The sequence below is a fragment of the Salmo salar genome, chromosome ssa10 (genome assembly GCF_905237065.1).
Source record: "Salmo salar chromosome ssa10, Ssal_v3.1, whole genome shotgun sequence".
Lineage (NCBI taxonomy): Eukaryota > Metazoa > Chordata > Actinopteri > Salmoniformes > Salmonidae > Salmo > Salmo salar.
In genome coordinates, this window is record NC_059451.1 from 92,760,991 (window position 1) to 92,781,571 (window position 20,581).

At 43.4% G+C, this 20,581-nt stretch overlaps 1 protein-coding gene across 1 annotated transcript in view; it reads right to left on the bottom strand.

Moving 5' to 3' along the window:
- Window positions 1-2,745: 2,745 nt before the first annotated feature.
- Window positions 2,746-20,581, bottom strand: part of grm3 (glutamate receptor, metabotropic 3) — a 61,636-nt gene continuing 43,800 nt past the window's right edge. The window contains exons 7-13 of the mRNA XM_014124894.2: window positions 10,200-10,442; window positions 9,749-9,938; window positions 7,636-7,945; window positions 7,288-7,481; window positions 7,019-7,151; window positions 6,531-6,708; window positions 2,746-6,383 (exon numbers count right to left, since the gene is read on the bottom strand). Coding sequence (XP_013980369.1) covers window positions 6,313-6,383; window positions 6,531-6,708; window positions 7,019-7,151; window positions 7,288-7,481; window positions 7,636-7,945; window positions 9,749-9,938; window positions 10,200-10,442 — 1,319 coding nt within the window. The 3' untranslated portion in view covers window positions 2,746-6,312. The remainder of the gene's footprint in view (window positions 6,384-6,530; window positions 6,709-7,018; window positions 7,152-7,287; window positions 7,482-7,635; window positions 7,946-9,748; window positions 9,939-10,199; window positions 10,443-20,581) is intronic.

The window sequence follows — 20,581 nt, forward strand, 5'->3', positions numbered from 1 at the left end:
TGCCTGTCATCTGTTGGTCAAGCTAAGTAGTAGTCTTTCAAAGGGAGTAGTTATATGCCTCCTTATATCTGTACTATTTTTACAGGATGAAACTGCTTCGAGTTGAACACAGCTAACACAAACAGCTCACACAAACAATCTGGCTTCAACACCAACTCCTCTCTCCCTCTCCATCTATCCCTCTTCCATCTCCTCAAGGCTCCTGTTGTGACAGCCCCATATCCTTGGCTTGTATATGAGTCCGGCTCTGTTTCCGTGTGCTTGGCCTGTTGGAGTGGGCTCACAGAACCCTTCTTGGCATGATGTGTTGCAGTGGGCTCAGGATCCGTACAGAGCCTGTCTTAAGCTATCTTGGCTCAGACAAGTGCACCAGCAAAGTTTCACAAATGAGAGAAGGGATACTGGTGTGGGTGACAGAGAAAGATGGGGAGACAAAGGCTGGGAGTGAGATGGAGAGGTGGAATGTGGAGAGAAGGGTTGGTTGAGAGAGGGCGTTTTCCACCAAGTCCCATTATTAGAGAGCCGGTGTAGTAAGATTGAATCCTACTACACCGGCTCTGATGCTCGTCGGATGTGGCAGGGCTTGAAAACTATTATGGACAACAAAGGGAAACCCAGACGTGAGCTGCCCAGTGACGCGAGCCTACCAGACGAGCTAAATGCCTTTTACGCTCGTTTCGAGGCAAGCAACACTGAAGCATGCACGAGAGCACCAGTGTTCTGGATGACTGTGTGATAAAGCTCTCGGTAGCCAATGTGAGCAAGACCTTTAAATAGGTCAACATTCACAAAGCCGCGGGGCTAGATGGATTACCAGGACGTGTACTCAAAGCATGCGCTTACCAACTGGCAAGTGTCTTCACTGACATTTTCAACCTCTCCCTGACTGAGTCTGTAATACCTACATGTTTCAAGACCACCATAGTCCCTGCGCAATCTCAATCGCACTCCACACTGCCCTTTCCCACCTGGACAAAAGGAACACCTATGTGAGAATGCTGTTCATTGACTATTTCTCAGCGTTCAACACCTTAGTGCCCACGAAGCTCATCACTAAGCTACAGTGAGGGGAAAAAGTATTTGATCCCCTGCTGATTTTGTACGTTTGCCCACTGACAAAGAAATGATCAGTCTATAATTTTAATGGTAGGTTCATTTGAACAGTGAGAGACAGAATAAAAAAAAAAATCCAGAAAAACGCATGTCAAAAATGTTATTGATTTGCATTTTAATGAGGGAAATAAGTATTTGACCCCTCTGCAAAACATGACTTCGTACTTGGTGCCAAAACCCTTGTTGGCAATCACAGAGGTCAGACGTTTTTTGTAGTTGACCACCAGGTTTGCACACATCTCAGGAGGGATTCTGTCCCACTCCTCTTTGCAGATCTTCTCCAAGTCATTAAGGTTTCGAGGCTGATGTTTGGCAACTCGAACCTTCAGCTCCCTCCACAGATTTTCCATGGGATTAAGGTCTGCAGACTGGCTAGGTCACTCCAGGACCTAAATGTGCTTCTTCTTGAGCCACTCCTTTGTTGCCTTGGCCGTGTGTTTTGGGTCATTGTCATGCTGGAATACCCATCCACGACCCATTTTCAATGCCCTGGCTGAGGGAAGGAGGTTCTCACCCAAGATTTGACGGTACATGGCCCCGTCTATCGTCCCTTTGATGCGGTGAAGTTGTCCTGTCCCCTTAGCAGAAAAACACCCCCAAAGCATAATGTTTCCACCTCCATGTTTGACAGTGGGGATGGTGTTCTTGGGGTCATAGGCAGCATTCCTCCACCTCCAAACACGCGAGTTGAGTTGATGCCAAAGAGCTCCATTTTGGTCTCATCTGACCACAACACTTTCACCCAGTTGTCCTCTGAATCATTCAGATGTTCATTGGCAAACTTCAGACTGGCATGTATATGTGCTTTCTTGAGCAGGGGGACCTTGCGGGAGCTGCAGGATTTCAGTCCTTCACGACATAGTGTGTTACCAATTGTTTTCTTGGTGACTATGGTCCCAGCTGCCTTGAGATCATTGACAAGATCCTCCCGTGTAGTTCTGGGCTGATTCCTCACCATTCTCATGATCATTTCAACTCCACGATGTGAGATCTTGCATGGAGCCCCAGGCCGAGGGAGATTGACAGTTCTTTTGTGTTTCTTCCATTTGCGAATAATCACACCAACTGTTGTCACCTTCTCACCAAGCTGCTTGGCGATGGTCTTGTAGCCCATTCCAGCCTTGTGTAGGTCTACAATCTTGTCCCTGACATCCTTGGAGAGCTCTTTGGTCTTGGCCATGGTGGAGAGTTTGGAATCTGATTGATTGATTGCTTCTGTGGACAGGTGTCTTTTATACAGGTAACAAGCTGAGATTAGGAGCACAAAGGGAGTGCTCCTAATCTCAGCATGTTACCTGTATAAAAGACACCTAGGAGCCAGAAATCTTTCTGATTGAGAGGGGGTCAAATATTTATTTCCCTCATTAAAATGCAAATCAATTTATAACATTTTTGACATGTGTTTTTCTGGATTTTTTTTTGTTATTCTGTCTCTCACTGTTCAAATAAACCTACCATTAAAATTATAGACTGATCATTTCTTTGTCAGTGGGCAAACGTACAAAATCAGCAGGGGATCAAATACTCTTTTCCCTCACTGTAAGGACCCTGGGACTAAACATCTCCCTCTGCAACTGGATCCTGGACTTCCTGACAGGCCGCCCCCAGGTGGTAAGGGTAAGCAACAACACGTCTGCCACGCTGATCCTCGGGTGTGTACTTAATCTCCTCCTGTACTCCCTGTTCACCCACGACTGCGTGGCCGAACACGACTCCAACACCATCATTAAGTTTGCTGACGACACCAGAGTGGTAGGCCTGATCACTGACAACGATGAGACAGTCTATAGGAAGGAGGTCAGAGACCTGGCAGTGTGGTGCCAGGACAACAACCTCTTCCTCAATGTGAGCAAGACAAAGGAGCTGATGGAAAAAGTGGGCTGAACAGGCTCCCATTAACATCAACGGGGCTGTAGTGGAGCAGGTCGTGAGTTTCAAGTTCCTTGGTGTCCACATCACCAACGATCTATCATGGTCCAATCACACCAAGACAGTCATGAAGAGGGCACGACAAAACCTTTTCCCCCTCAGGAGACTGAAAAGATTTGGCATGTGTCCCCAGATCCTCAAAGTTCTACAGCTGCACCATCAAGAGCATCCTGACCGGTTGCATCACCGCCTGGTATGGCAACTGCTTGACATCTGACCGTAAGGCGCTACAGAGGGTAGTGCGTACGGCCCAGTACATCACTGTGGCCAAGCTTCCTGCAATCCTGGACCTATATAATAGGCGGTGTCAGAGGAAAGCCCATAAAATTGTCAGAGACTCCAGTCACCCAAGTCACACTGTTTTCTCTGCTACCGCACGGCAAGTGGTACCGGAGCACCAAGTCTACCCCCTATAGACCCTCATTATTGGTATGTTATTGTGTTTTTATTATTTTTTACTTTAGTTTATTTGGGAAATATTTTCTTAACTCTTCTTGAACTGCACTGTTGGTTAAGGGCTTGTGAGTAAGCATTTCACGGTAAGGTCTACTGTGCACTTGTTGTATTCAGCGCATGTGACAAATAAAGTTTGATTTGAACTTGTGTGAATCAACATCCCTCACCTCTGTTGTTCATGCTTGACTCCCCCATCCCACTCTATCAGAACAAAAGGAACTGTGAAAGTGGATGTTGCAGTGGTTTGCCATAGCGATGTGCAATGCGGTGAGGGAATAGGAGGGTCTAGTATCTGGTGGGTGCAAGGCTGGGGAGTGAATGCATAAGCCTAGGGACAACAAAGCCTCCCAATCTCTGAGCTGTGTGTATGTTAGTGTGTGTCTGGGCTGAACAATGCTGCTCTGCCTCCTGGGCCATGGGATGCTTTTACATAATCCAGGTCCTCTCTGCCTGCTGCAACACACACACAAACTTCTTTAGGTTCACTCAATCACAGAAACGCTCTCTCTCCCTCTTTCTTTGTGTCTGTCTTTCACCATTGCTAAGCCTTTGGGGAAATGTTTGACAGGTGCACTGCGTCAGAGGTGTAACACCGGTTATCACACCCAAGGAAATCCTGTTAGCAGAGACGGGTGTGGCCTCATTCTCCTGGACTCCACTTCCTTAATGTTTCACATTACGGAAAAGTGGGATGAAGGAAAGAAGACGAGGCGACCAGGATAGGAATCCATTTGAGATGGATTTCCTCCCACCTGCTCTTATATACACAATGAGACCAGGGGAGGCTATAGTAACACTGGGAGTCGGATGACTATAACCACAGACACTGCTCTAAGGTCAGTTTGACATCTTTACCCCTATTGGTTAAGGTTAGGATTGGTGGACTGTAAACGGATCCTAGATCTATGCCTATAAGGACAGCCTCTACCTGGAGCATAAGCCTAGCAGACACACAGCGCATAGCAGTTAATAGAACATCACATGACTACAGGACACATTGACATGGGAGAGCGCACTACCCATTGGTTTAAAGGATGCAGGGAAGATGTGTGTTCAACTAGACTTGTTCACAGCAAAGTCTTTTCTACAAACCGTGCTCGTGGAATGATTTCAAAGAATGTCTGTAAATGCTAAATTAAACATCAGTGACTGAGTTTATGATTGTGGCATTGCATCGACAATGTTTCTTTAATATTGACAGTTAAGACTTGGAAAGAGTCGCTTTTAATTAACTACCTTGTGTTGTCACACTGATGCTAACTTTGATGCGAAAATACCAGTTAAATAGAAACCTTGTTGTGTTGTAGACGTCTGTTACTATGGCCATCAAGGTAAAGGGACCCTCCTATACAGTGGCTGTTCCATGGAATTAGAATGAGTAGAAGGATTCCAGTTCAAAACCATGGTCCATATTGGGTGGACTGGCTGCCATATTGGGAAAGTTTAATACATATTTGATACTATTCTGCTATAATAAGGGCAAATGTGTGATTCAACATACTATATACATTTTGGAGACTATGTCCGTTCCAGCCATTCTATTCCTATGGGCTAGTCAACACACAGAGCTTCATCCACAGTCAGTTCACAGTAGTGGGAATCCTCCTGGAGTTTCATAATACTGTCAACATTGTGCTGTTCCAACCATCAGTAATATTATATACAAATATACAGATACAACATACAAATGCATACTGACTGGGTTATTACAATGAGACCTACAAAAAAGCACAAGAGTAGAAAGTCTGTGGCCTATTGCAGGTGAGGCTGTTGCAGCCACTACTCGTACAGAACATCTGTTTTCAGACACCCCTAACACACACACACACACACACACACTCCTATCACAACTCTAACACGCCAACCTCACAGGCCACATTGTGTGCACGAGCGTTGCAAAATAAATGGACACATACAGTATATATTATTCAATCATTTCATAAACACCGCTCTCGCGCTTGAACGAGCGTCTGCATAGCCACACGCTAAAATAGATCTTGGTTCTATTTGAGACGCTCCACGGACTGATATCCTTATTGAACATCAGGAAGATTTACAAACACAGGAGGAGAGAATTAAAGATAACATAACTAAGTAGGTTTCCATTTTTTATCTGTGGATTAATCGTCGGAGTAGAGAAACAAGATTTTGTATGACTCCGGGTCAAAATGTTAAAGTTAGAAGACCATATGCATGTCAGGTAAAATATCAACCCAATGTTCATCTCCCAGGACAAACTAGCAGTCCCAACAGCTAGCTAGCTAAATGTCCATGAATGTTTCATGTGTGTTTCGACCTGTCCCCAAATTAATATAGTTGGTTTTGATATTTCAACCTGCGTGTCCTGATTGCGTCTGGTGTGGATGTACAAAATCAACATGCGCACAATGGCACATGCAGACGCACGCACGTGGCCGATGATGTCAGCATGTATTGCAGACAACACACTCCTATCACAACCCTAACACAGACACACTCCTATCACAACCCTAACACACATACACAACACACTCCTATCACAACCCAGCGCAGTTATAAATAAATGAACACAGCCTTTTAACAAAGCTATCAAAAACAAAGCCTCAAAAAAAATCCTCCTACAAAGTTTTTTTGGTTCTTTTGTATGTCTACAACAATGTCGATTCCATTATATGTACAGCACTAGAAAATAATGTAATCATAATACACACTTTCTACAGACATGAAATGGTACTGTGCTAGTCCACGTGGTGGGAGGAGGGGACAGGGGGGCACAATGTGTGCCTATTGGCTAAGTCTCTGGGGGGGTGGGGATAGAAAGGTGAGTGGGTGGGGTCACAGAGAGGAAGTGGTGGAGTCAACAATTTCTCTCCCATTACACACTGTCGGTACATACTGGGCACTCACTGATGTGTGTGAGAGAGAGAGAGAGTGCGAGAGAAAGAAAAAAAAATGGGAAGAAAAAAGATTGAGGAATTTAGTTAAATTATACCTCGGCAATATAAAGGAACCATGCACAGTGGTCAGTGTCTATGACCGTAACTTAACCATACCGTGTGAAGCGCATGTGGTGGCAGGACCACTGACACTGAAGCGGTTGATATTGAGGCGGAGACTGGTGACGTTCTTCTGTGGTTGGAACATGATGATGTGGACCTTGGGAGCGAACATACAGCCCAGCACCACAAAACCACTGAGACTGACAGAGATACACATGGTGGTGGTCTGGACCTGTAGAGGGAGACAGATAGCATGGTCACTCCACTGGAACAGAGGAGCAGAGGAAGGAAGGGAGGATTCTTTTTGTGGACATATGCATGAACAGACACGAAAGCACACATGCTCGTGTTCCTGCTTCACACACACCCTACCTGACTAATCACAAAGTCAGATTAACGAGACCAAAGCAGCGGTTTATTTTTTCCACAGCCTAAGGCTGTGTGTGTGTGTGTGTGTGTGTGTGTGTGTGTGTGTGTGTGTGTGTGTGTGTGTGTGTGTGTGTGTGTGTGTGTGTGTGTGTGTGCGTGAACCATGCTCTCACCCTGTAGTCACTGGATGTGACGTAGAATATGGGCAGGAAGGCTAGCCAGATGATACAGGTTGTGTACATGGTAAATCCTATGAACTTAGCCTCATTGAAGTTCTCTGGACACTTCCTGGTCTTGAAGGCATACCTAGATCAGATTAAGGACATGAAAGGAAAGACTAAATAATCATTCAAGTCAAAAGCAATAAACAGAATAATACATCTTGAGAAGTACACACACACACACACACACACACACACACACACACACACACACAACCTACACGGTACACAGGATGACCAGGAGCACGTCATATACTAGTGACAGCAGCATGCTGGAGTCACGGACGTTACACTTCAGGATCACTGTCTGCCGTCGCTCCGGTAACGTAAACCTCCTGGTACCAGGAACCTCCAGCAGCAACCACACAGACACCATCACTAACTGGACCGATATCAGACTGAGACAGATAAACACCTGGGGGAGGGCAAGGGGGGAGGGGAGACCATCAGACAAAGGAACACCATCATCATCTGAACTATAACTATCCATCCCTACATTTCCCTCCCTACCTTCCTCCCCTCTCCTTCCCTCTATCCCTGTTGGATTGACAGCTATGATGACCTCTGACCTGAGAGGTGGGGCTTATGAAGCGTGGCCTTGTGGTCCCGCCCCCATCCTTTACCCCGCTGAAGATCCGGGCGATCCGATTGGTCTTAGTGAGCAGGGCTGAGTAGCAGACAGCGAATGAGGTGCTGAGGCCGAGGCGTCGCATGGCGCAGATAGTAGGCGAGGGCTTGGCCAGGAAGAGGAAGGTGAGGGAGTAGGACATGAAGACACCCAGCAGTAGAATGTAACACAACTCTCTGCCTGACGCCTTTACCAGGGGCGTGTTGTTGTGTCTCACAAACACCCAGAACACCAGAGATGTACACAGGAACCTGCAGAGAGAGAGTAAATCAGTTTCAGTTGACTTTATTGAATCCCCTAATTCATCTAGAATTAGTACTAGGCCTAAACAAAAGCCTGCACTTTACACCTATGCCCAGGGCCATTTTGGGGCAAAACATTTTAGTGGCCCCCCTCTTAGCATGACGGAGAGAAAAATGTGCAGCAATTCTACACATTGTCCATTGTGTGCAAAGCTTTCATCAAAGCAAAGGGTGGCTACTTTGAATAATCTAATTTGTTTAACACTTTTTTGGTTACCTCATGATTCCATATGTGTTATTTCATATTTTTGATGTCTTCCCTATTATTCTACAATGTAGAAAATAGTAAAAATAAAGAAAAACCATGAAACTTTTGACTGGCACTGTGGACAGTGCATTGGGAAAGTATTCAGACCCCTTGGCCTTTTCCACATTTTGTTACGTTACAGTGTGATTCTAAAATTGATTGCATTGTCTTCTTTCGTCATCAATCTACACACAATACCCCATAATGACAAAGCAACAGCAGGTTTTTAGAAATGTTTGCAAATGTATAAAAAAATCTCAAACTGAAATATTACATTTACATAAGTATTCAGACCCTTTACTCAGTACTTTGTTGAAGCATCTTTGGCAGCGATTACAGCCTTGAGTCTTCTTGGGTATGATGCTACAAGCTTGGCACACTTGTATTTGGGGAGTTTCTCCCATTCTCCTCTGCAGATCCCCTCAAGCTCTGTCAGGTTGGATGGGGAGCGTCGCTGCACGGCTATTTTCAGGTGTCCCAGAGATCTTCAATCGGGTTCAATTCCGGGCTCTGCCTGGGCCACTCAAGGCCATTCAGAGACTTGTCCTGAAGCCACTCCTGCGTTGTGTTGGCTGTGTGCTTAGGGTCATTATCCTGTTGGAAGGTGAACCTTCACCCCAGTCTGAGATCCTTAGCGCTCTGGAGCAGTTTTCATCAAGGATCTCTCTGTAATTTGCCCCCCGTTCATCTTTCCCTCAAGCCTGACTAGTCTCCCAGTCCCTGCTGCTGAAAAACATCCCCAGAACGTGATGCTTTTACCACCATACTTCACCGCAGGGATGGTGCCAGGTTTCTTCCAGACATGAGGCTTGGCATTTATGCGAAAGAGTTCAATCTTGGTTTCATCAGACCAGAGAAGGGCTGACCAAGGCCCTTCTCCCCCAATTTCTCAGTTTGGCTGGGTGGACAGCTCTAGGAAGAGTCTTGGTGGTTCCAAACTTCTTCCATTTAAGAATGGTGGAGGCCACTGTGTTCTTCAGGACCTTCAATGCTGAAGACATTTTTTGGTACCCTCCCCAAGATCTGTGCCTCGACACAATCCTGTCTCTGAGCTTTACGGACAATTCCTTTGACCTCATGGCTTGGTTTTTGCTCTGACATACACTGTCAGCTTTGGGACCTTATATAGACAGGTGTATGCCTTTCCAAATCATGTCCAATCAATTGAATTTACCACAGGTGGACTCCAATCAAGTTGTAGAAACATCTCAAGGATGATCAATGGAAACAGGATGCACCTGAGCTCATAAGAAAGGGTCTGAATACTTACGTAAATTAGGTATGTTTTATAAATTTACAAAAAGTTTGAAAAACCTGTCTTTCGCTTTGTCATTATGGGGTATTGTGTGTAGATTGATGGTGATACAAATATATATATTTTAGAATAACGCTGTAACTTAACCAAATGTGGAAAAAGGGAAGGGGTCTAAATGCACTATATATATATATATATATATATACCAACTGATGAGACTAATCCCTCTTCCTCTCCTCTAAAGTCTCACCCGACAATGGCGATGCTGATGGGTCCGATGGCCCAGGCGTCCTCCCACATGATGTAGTCCTCGGGCAGGTCGTAGCAGAAAGTGAGGTCTTCACTGGGCCACTGGCCGGGGGCGCAGGGCGAACAGGTGAACTCATCAGCCAGGTACTCATGAGCCTCACATGCCGTACAGATCCAACAACAGTACTCTCCTACAAGATACAGGTATAAAACATATACATTAACTTAGGCAGAGTTTATGTTAGAAAAGGAAACTAGGTTGTTTACATAAAAGCCAGATGCTCCAATCATTTCATTCTCTAAAACAAATTACATGGAAACTTCTACTAGTGCTGTCACTAGATCGCAGTGAGCAGCCTGCTCAAAGCCCTATGTGTGTGTGTGTGTGTGTGTGTGTGTGTGTGTGTGTGTGTGTGTGTGTGTGTGTGTGTGTGTGTGCGTGTGTTCCTCACCAGCCTGCATCTTCTTCATCTCATTGCGGGCACATGGGTCACTGCACTGGGATGGGGGCACCACCTCCCTTGGCCAGCGAATCAGGTCACTGCTCAGGCTCAGAGTCTCCGCCCACTCGCCGATGGGCACGTAGCCATAGCGATCAGCGTTGCGCTGGTAACTGAAGATGTTGTAACGTCCCATCCCGTCGCCATAGGGATCAAACTTCACCACAGTCTCACTGCCGAGAGGAGAGAAGGGAGCTGAGAGGGAGATAAGGATGAGGGGAAAGAGAAAGAGACAGCGAGAAAGAGAGAGGGGGATGAGGAGAGAGGAGGGGCGGAAGGGTGAAAGAGAATGGTAGGGTATGAGAGGAGAGAGATCGGGAGAGAAGATAAGAAACAGAATGGAACTAGTGTCAGGATTTCAATTTCATTTGAAGTCGATTTGAACAAAGCAGTGTCACAGAGGAGTGTATTGAATTCCAAGGCATAAATTACATACAAAACCAGTCGAAGTGACAAAGTGAGAATGTAGCAAGTGTATCTAGTGGTTTAAATGTGTGTTACAGCATCTCACTGAGGTCAATATACTGTACACAGCAACACAACTGCAGAGAGTAAGAGAGTGTTACACCAGTGTTAACTAACTTGGTTTGAACCCTTGGGGGACTAACACAAGTCTTCAGGTTTCAGGAAAGTTTACTCACTACAAGATGAAACATGAGTGTTTATCCCTCTGAGGTAGGCTTAAACATAGCTGAGACTGAGACTGAGGGACATTGCAACAGTGTTTTCATGATCAAGAAAGAGTCAGGTTGTGTTTACTGAGGGGTTGTATACGCTCAGTGTGTCATAGTGAGATCTGTTTCCCCATGATGCTGCTGTGTGTTTTATATAGACCCTGTGTTTTATATAGACCCTGTGTTTTATATAGACCCTGTGTTTTATATAGACCCTGTGTTTAATATAGATCCTGTGTTTTATATAGACCCTGTGTTTTATATAGACCCTGTGTTTTATATAGACCCTGTGTTTTATATAGACCCTGTGTTTTATATAGACCCTGTGTTTAATATAGACCCTGTGTTTTATATAGATCCTGTGTTTTATATAGACCCTGTGTTTTATATAGACCCTGTGTTTTATATAGACCCTGTGTTTTATATAGACCCTGTGTTTAATATAGACCCTGTGTTTTATATAGACCCTATGTTTTATATAGACCCTGTGTTTTATATAGACCCTGTAGAAAAGGCCCATGGAGTTGGTGGAAGAATCCTTTAATTCATGTCCACTTACTCAGCTGGGCCAGAGGCGCTTTAATTAGGTCAGGTGGAAATGTCTGACAGATCTCAACTCCATAAAAGGAGGAAATTGCCATCGCCCGATCTCGCTGCTTTCTCTTCCTTAACTCCATCTAATCCAGAAGTTCTGTGCTTCCATGAATCCACGTAAATCCACCGAATCTGTTACCTTTCAGCTGAACCTTTCATCTGAACTATCTGTTGCGATCAGGAGAGTGGGCCATCAGTTATTGTTTATAGTTATTACCGCGGAGCGCGGCTTGGAGCGCTTCAAACCTATTATGTAATGTGAATGGTCAATGATCACGGCCCTACGGATCATCACAGGCCAATTATGCCATCGATATATGGTTAATATGTCATGAAATTACATGTTCACATGAAGACACTTGAAAGGGTGAAATATGAAACATCATTGTTTGCTGAACTGATCGATTCTGATATCAAACTAATGGGGATTATAGATTGAATAACCGATCACTGTTTGTATTCTTCTCATGATTATGATAAATAGTTCCGTGCCTAAATGACTCAAGGATGATTCCTATTGACTTCTTAATGAACTGGATTGGATCTTTGTGATTATGAATTTGATTGGATACATGTTATGAATTTGATTGGATAACTGTTATTCTGTTTTCTTTGTTATGCAGCACAGACTACTCAGTAAATGTACCACTTTATGTTTAAAGGAATTCCTGCCTCATCCATTCCTCTGTCACCTGACCCGTGACCACCTGTTCACCTTCACTGTCAGTCATCCTACCTGTCCAGCTACCCACACAGATTCCACTAATCTTTTAGACCCTGTGTTTTATATAGACCCTATGTTTTATATAGACCCTGTGTTTTATATAGACCCTGTGTTTTATATAGACCCTATGTTTTATATAGACCCTGTGTTTTATATAGACCCTGTGTTTTATATAGACCCTGTGTTTTATATAGACCCTGTGTTTTATATGGACCCTGTGCTATATTTTTTTTATTTATTTTTTTATTTCACCTTTATTTAACCAGGTAGGCAAGTTGAGAACAAGTTCTCATTTACAATTGCGACCTGGCCAAGATAAAGCAAAGCAGTTCGACAACATACAAAAACACAGAGTTACACATGGAGTAAAACAACATACAATCAATGATGCAGTAGAAAAAAAATAAAAAATAAGACTATATACAGACCCTGTCCTATATATAGACCCTGCGCTAGATATAGACCCTGTGTTTTATATAGACCCTGTGTTTTATATAGACCCTGTGTTTGATATAGACCCTGTGTTTGATATAGACCCTGTGTTTTATATAGACCCTGTGTTTTATATAGACCCTGTGTTTGATATAGACCCTGTGTTTTATATAGACCCTGTGTTTTAGATATACCCTGTGTTTTATATAGACCCTGTGTTTTATATAGACCTTGTGTTTTATATAGACCCTGTGTTTGATATAGACCCTGTGTTTTATATAGACCCTGTGTTTTATATATACCCTGTGTTTTATATAGACCCTGTGTTTTATATAGACCCTGTGTTTGATATAGACCCTGTGTTTGATATAGACCCTGTGTTTGATATAGACCCTGTGTTTGATATAGACCCTGTGTTTGATATAGACCCTGTGCTAGATATGCACCTCAGGATCAGGTCATATAAGGACTACCATCTACTGTACACGTGGTATTCTAGAGGAGACAATGGTAAGGTTATTTTAATTCAAATTTATTTTTTATTTAACCAGGCAATTCAGTTAAGAACAAATTCTTATTTACAATGACGGCCTACCCCGGCATTCAGGCCAAAGAGTTCAATCTTGGTTTCATCAGACCAGAGAATATTGTTTCTCATGGTCTGAGAGTTCTTTAGCTGCCTTTCGTCAAACTCCAAGATGGCTGTCATGTGCCTTTAACTGAGGAGTGGCTTCTTTCTGGCCATTCTAGCGCAAAGGCCTAATTGGTGGAGAGCTGCAGAGATGGTTGTCCTTTTGGAAGGTTCTCCTCTCTTCACAGAGGTACTCTGGAGGTCTGTCAGAGTGACCATTGGGTTCTTGGTCACCTCCCTGACCAAGGCCCTTGTCCCCCGATTGCTCAGTTTGGCTGAGCTGCCAGCTCTAGGAAGAGTCTTGGTTGTTCCAAACTTCCTCCATTTAAGAATAATGGAAGCTACTTTGTTCTTGTGGACCTTCATTGCTGCAGAAATGTTTTGGTACCCTTCCCAAGATCTGTGTCTTGACACAATCCTGTCTCGGAGCACTACGGACAATTAATTCGACCTCATGGCTTGGTTTTTGCTCTGACATGCACTGTCAACTGTGGGACCTTATATAGACAGGTGTGCGCCTTTCCAAATCATGTCCAATCAATTGAATTTACCACAGGTGGACTTCAATAAAGTTGTAGAAACAACTCAAGGATGATAAATGGAAACAGGATGCACCTGAGCTCAATTTCGAGTCTCATATTAAAGGGTCTGAATACTTCTGTAAATATGGTATTTCTGTTTTTTATTTTTAATAAATTGGCAACAAAATAAACAACAACCTGTTTTCGCTTTGTCATTGTGGGGTATTGTTTGTAGATTGCTGAGAATAAAAAATATTTGATCAATTTTAGAATAAGGCTGTAGCGTAACAAAATGTGGAAAAGGTCAAGGCATCTGAATACTTTCCAAATGGAAGCATGATAGCACCAGGTATAAACAGGGCTTCTGTGTTGGTAGGCTCTGTTAAGACCTATTCTAACTGGTTTAGAGCACATGGTTCTGAGCATTGTGGCAGATACGCTGACTGGGACTAAAGCTGATATTGTTGTGTGTGAGTGTGTGTTTGTGTGCTGACTAGGACTAGAAGAAGAATGGAGTGTCAGACCAGAGAGGTTATGAAATCCATTTATCACAAAGACAACCTACTTCTCTTCCCCACTCCTTTTTATGCCTCTCTTTCTCTCTTTCCATCTCCCTCTCGCTCTCTCCCTCATTCTCTCTCCCCATCTCTCCCTCTCTGTCTCTCTCTCTCTTTTAGGATATTGGCAGTGTTTAGGCTTCTTTCAGAGATAAACGTTAAATGATTTAAATAAGGAAAAGCTGATAAGATAATCCGTATCTATATAATAAAGCAAAATAGCCACATGCACGCACGCACGCACACACACACACACATTCACACACACATTCACCCACACACACTTGCTGACAGTCAATACATAACTGCATAACACTGTAAGATACAAACACTGCAACACTGCAAGATTAGTTGTTTATCGCTTTGGTGCTATTTTCACAACAATGTGGTGAATTGCCAAAACTCTTTGTACAAAACTCATGCGGACGTGTTTTTAGCGCTCTCCTGACAATTTCGGCTAAACTTCTTTTAATCTCTTATTTTCCATCCTCGTAACACGAACAGCAATTTTCGAAAACAATTTCAGGCGTATCTAGATCCATTATGAATCGACTTAAACATAGTCCTCCTAAAACAAGAAGAACATCTCACATCGACAACGTGGTCCAGGCTAGACTGTCACGCCTGCTCCCGCTCTTCCTCTCCAGGATCCCCAGCATTACGCACTCAAGCCACCATCAGTACGCACACCTGCCTTCCCCTGTCATGCGCATCAGCAATCATTGGACTCACATGGACTCAATTCCTTGTCATTACCTTACCTATATCTGTCTGTTCCCAAACTCTGTTCCCTGCTTCGGGATTAATTGTCTCATGTCCGTGTTACCCGTGTTCCGACACTGTTTCTGTCTTGTTTCCTTGTCTGTTCCCAAATAAATGTCTGACTCCCCGTACCTGCTTCTCCTGTCCGGCGTCGGCCCTTACATAGGCCAGTTAGCCCTGCTATTTCAGCCAGCTCTACTAACCCAGTTAGCCCTGCAAGCTCCTCACACCACAAATCCGACATGACAATCAACAATGTAGACGACCTAAACCAGAACCAAAGGGTTTTGAAAGCAATCTCTGCCATGAGGGTGGACTTTTCCACCAAACTCGAAGGTGTCCTAACAGGGATTGATGAGGTTAAACGTGACCTTCAAGCCTACTCTACACGCTTGGACGAAGCAGAGGAACGCATTAGCACGGTGGAAGATACTGTTGTCACTGTCAAAACAACAACCGAACAGTTGAAAATACAGGTGGCGGACCTTACTTCAAAACTAAACTCGCTCAAGAACCACCAGAGGAGGTCTAGTTTGAGACTGGTTAATCTACCCGAAAAAGTGCATTTCTTGAGAGATGGCTTCCAGAGGCATTGGGGCCGGACATCTTTCCGGACCACCTGCGCAATCAAAGAGCCCATCGGCTTCCGGTTCCTACAGGCCTGAGAAACTTTCAAGACGATATCTGAGTGATGCGGAAAGCCAGGGCTATAGGCAAGGTGATGTACGGGGACCAAGAGATCATGTTCTTCCCTGACCTAGCCGCAGACCTGCACCAAAAAAGAAAAGGCTACATCGGGGTTGAACGCCAACTCAGGTCCCTCAACATTGCCTATGGAATAGCCTTCCCAGCTAAACTACGTCTAAACTACGTCTTACAATGGACGGTCACAAGAGTTTGAATCTCCCTCTCAAGCCGAGGCATTCATCCGTGGCATACAACGTGAATCTTCTTCCTAGTCATGTTGCCACTGTGAAGTTCACCACCACTCTGGACTACGGAGAATTAAACCACCTTGGATTATGTGACTGTTGGCAAGCTAACTGTAGTACTGTAGCTAGCATAACAGTTAAGTGAATAATATGGCGAGCTAGCCCACACAAAGTTTCCTTATATTATTTGTAGCCTGTATGTACTCATCACTTAGCTCAGTTTCTTCTATATGACAGGCGAGATAGCTGTCCATTGAAAGTTGGACGTCATGTTTAAGTTTATTTTTGTTATGTTGATAATTCTCTTCCATTGGATTACAAAAAAACACTGTAAAATCCTGGCAAATATATTTAGCTCCATGTCAATGGACACATCGGGTGTCACACCCTGATCTGTTTCACTTGTCTGTGTGCTTGTCTCCACCCCCCTCCAGGTGTCGCCCATCTTCCCCATTATCCCCTGTGTATTTATACCTATGTTCTCTGTTTGTCTGTTGCCAGTTCGTTTTGTTCATTCATACCTACCAGCGTTTTTCCCTGCTCCTGCCTGTTTTCCTGCTCCTGTTTTCTAGTCCTTCCTGGTTTTGACCATTCTGCCTGCCCTGACCCTGAGACTACCTGCCATTTTGTACCTTACCCCACCATTCTGGATTATTGACCCCTGCCTGCCCTGACCCTGAGACTGCTTGCTGTTCTGGACCCTGTATACCTTCTCTGGATTATTAGGAATAAACTTTTGTTTCTTCAACGCTGTCTGCATCTGGGTCATACCTCAAATGGGTTATCGGGAGCTTATTCATTCATCCTGCACCACGAGAAGTATCGGAACTACTTTATATGAAGACTTAAGTTTCGATCATATCCTTGGACTAAAATGATTGACACTCACATGCAAGCCTGACAAAAAAAGAGCCTGACATCAACATCATGTGCAAGGGCCTTTGGGACATCAACATCATGTGCAAGGGCCTTTGGGTAACGTAGCACATATTCAATGGTATCGCTTTCTCTCACGTAGCCTGTTCATTTCTGATCTTTGATACTTTTTTGGGGTTATAAACTTACCATGGTGTACTACGTTAACGCTACATGTATGGGCCATTTTGTTGCTTGGTAGCCACTAGCAGCAGACCCTATGTTATGGATCATCTACAACTATTTTGGATTGTCCAGGCTTCACTGACTAGCGTTACTGTTTTAGGTGGAGCTATTCTTTGCTACTTTTCAAACGAATACTATGTGATATGCCTTTTGTTGTGATATTTCACATAACATCTTGCAAGATATGGATTTTGTTTTGTTTGGGAGGAGTAATGGCCGAGAGAAGGCAGGAGACACTTTATTTTGTTTAGCATTGCTTAGGTTAAACTGCTCCCTTTAATGGATCAGTCGTCCACCAGGCTACACTCTACGATTAGGGGGAGATGGGAGAGGAATCGCTGTGTGTCTCGGTTAGGGAGAGATGGGAGAGGAAGCGCTGTGTGTCTCGGTTAGGTAGACAAGGGAATGGGGTTCAGTTTTTTACTGTTAGGATAGATTTGTTTGTTCGTTCCAACAGATCTTTACATATTTTCCTTACTACAAAATATTAATGTGGTCCTTATGGTTACTAAACATATTTTAGATATGCCTTTATGCTATATCTTATACCATGTTTACAGTTTTGGTTAACCTGTTAGGGCTAGGGGGCAGTATTGACACGGCTGGATAAAAAACGTACCCGATTTAATCTGGTTACTACTCCTGCCCAGTAACTAGAATATGCATATAATTATTGGCTTTGGATAGAAAACACTCCAAAGTTTCTAAAACTGTTTGAATGGTGTCTGTGAGTATAACAGAACTCAAGTGGCAGGTCAAAACCTGAGAAGATTCTGTACAGGAAGTACCCTGTCTGACCATTTCTTGGCCTTCTTTGCCATCTCTATCCATTACAGAGGATCTCTGCTGTTACGTGACACTTCCTACGGCTCCCATGGGCTCTCAGAAGGCGGCAAAAAGCTGAATCGTGGCTTTGCAGGCTCTGGCTGAAAAAAAGTAGCGCGTTTGGGTAGTGGCTGGTTACAGTACTGTGAGACTCAGGCGCGTGCCCGCGTCGACCGAATGCTTTGTTTTCTTTCCTCTGTTTACCTAAACGCAGATTCCCGGTCGGAATATTATCGCTTTTTTACGAGAAAAATGGCATAAAAATTGATTTTAAACAGCGGTTGACATGCTTCGAAGTACGGTAATGGAATATTTCGATTTTTTTTGTCACGAATTGCGCCATGCTCGTGACCCATATTTACACTTCGGATAGTGTCTTGAACGCACGAACAAAACGCCGCTATTTGGATATAACGATGGATTATTTTGGACCAAACCAACATTTGTTATTGAAGTAACAGTCCTGGGAGTGCATTCTGACGAAGACAACAAAGGTAATCAAACTTTTGTAATAGTAAATCGGAGTTTGGTCAGGGCTAAACTTGGTCGGTGTCTAAATGGCTAGCCGTGATGGCTGGGCTATCTACTGAGAATATTGCAAAATGTGCTTTCACCGAAAAGCTATTTTAAAATCGGACACCTCGATTGCACAAAGGAGTTCTGTATCTATAATTCTTAAAATAATTGTTATGTTTTTTGTGAACGTTAATCGTGAGTAATTTAGTAAATTCACCGGAGGTTTGCGGGGGGTATGCTAGTTCTGAACGTCACATGCTAATGTAAAAAGCTGGTTTTTGATATAAATATGAACTTGATTGAACAAAACATGCATGTATTGTATAACATAATGTCCTAGGTGTGTCATCTGATGAAGATCATCAAAGGTTAGTGCTGATACTTTATATAATATTCTGAGTAGATAGCCCGGCCATCATGGCTAGCTATTTTGACACCCACCAAGTTTGGCACTCACCAAACTCAGATTTACTATAAGAAAAATTAGATTACCTTTGCTGTTCTTCGTCAGAATGCACTCCCAGGATTTCTAGTTTACACCCAATGTTGTTTTGGTTCCAAATAATCCATAGTTATATCCAAATAGCGGCGTTTTGTTCTTGCGTTCAAGACACTATCCGAAGGGTGATGCGCCGGCACGTATCGTGACAAAAAATGTCAAAATATTCCATTACCGTACTTCGAAGCATGTCAAACTCTGTTTAAAATCAATTTTTATGCGATTTTTCTCATAAAATAGCGATAATATTCCGACCGGGAGACGTCGTTTTCGTTCAAAAACTGAAAATCTAAAATGGACTCTTCACGTGCACGCGCGGACCCGTTTCATTGTTCTCAGATTGACCACTCTCCAAATGCGCTACTGTTTTTCAGCCAGGGACTGCAGAGTCATCATTCAACGTTCTGGCGCCTTCTGAGAGCCTATGGGAGCCTTAGAAAATGTCACGTTACAGCAGAGATCCTCTATTTTCCATAAAGAGGCTATAGATGGCCAAGAAATGGTCAGAGAGGGCACTTCCTGTATGCAATCTTCTCAGGTTTTGGCCTGCCATATGAGTTCTGTTATACTCACAGACACCATTCAAATAGTTTTAGAAACTTTAGGGTGTTTTCTATCCAAATCAAACAATTATATGCATATTCTAGTTTCTGGGCAGGAGTAATAACCAGATTAAATCGGGTACGTTTTTTATCCGGCCGTGAAAATACTGCCCCCTATCCTAAACAGGTTAAAGTATGCAGGAGAAGGCAAGGGCAAGCAATAGCACCCTGTTTTTCCTCTCATTCTCATGGTGTTATGGTTTTAATTCACAAATCTGTTCTGTTTCAAGTGGATAATATTACTGATACAGCTGGTAGATACATTTTGATGCAAGGAACTCTTTTGAATGAGCGTATTACTCTGGTTAACCTCTAGGGGACCCCTTCCCGTTCTTATCCCGTTAACGGGATTGATTTTGACAACAGCCAGTGGAAAATCAGAGCGGCAAATTCAAAACAGCTAAAATCTCATAATTCCATTTTCTCAAACAATCAACTATTTTACACCATTTTAAAGATAAACTTCTCGTAAATCCAACCACATTGTCCGATTTCAAAAAGGCTTTACGGCGAAAGCATAAAATTAGATTATGTTAGGAGAGTATATTGACAAAAAATAATCACACAGCCATTTTCCAAGCAACTAGATGCGTCACAAAAACCCAAAACACAGCTAAATGATGCACTAACCTTTGACGATCTTCATCCGATGACACTCCTAGGACATTATGTTACACAATACATGTATGTTTTGCTCGATAAAGTTCATATTTATATCCAAAAACAGCATTTTACATTGGCGCGTAATGTTGAGAAATGTTTTCCCTCCAAACCCACCGGTGAATCAGCACAATGAGCACACATATTACAGAAATACTCATCAAAATGTTTGATCAATATAGAAGTGTTATGCACAGAATTATAGATACACTTCTCCTAAATGTAATCGCTTTGTCAGATTTCAAAAAAGGTTCACGGCGAAAGCACAATTTGCAATAATCTGAGTACAGCCCAGAAAACACCA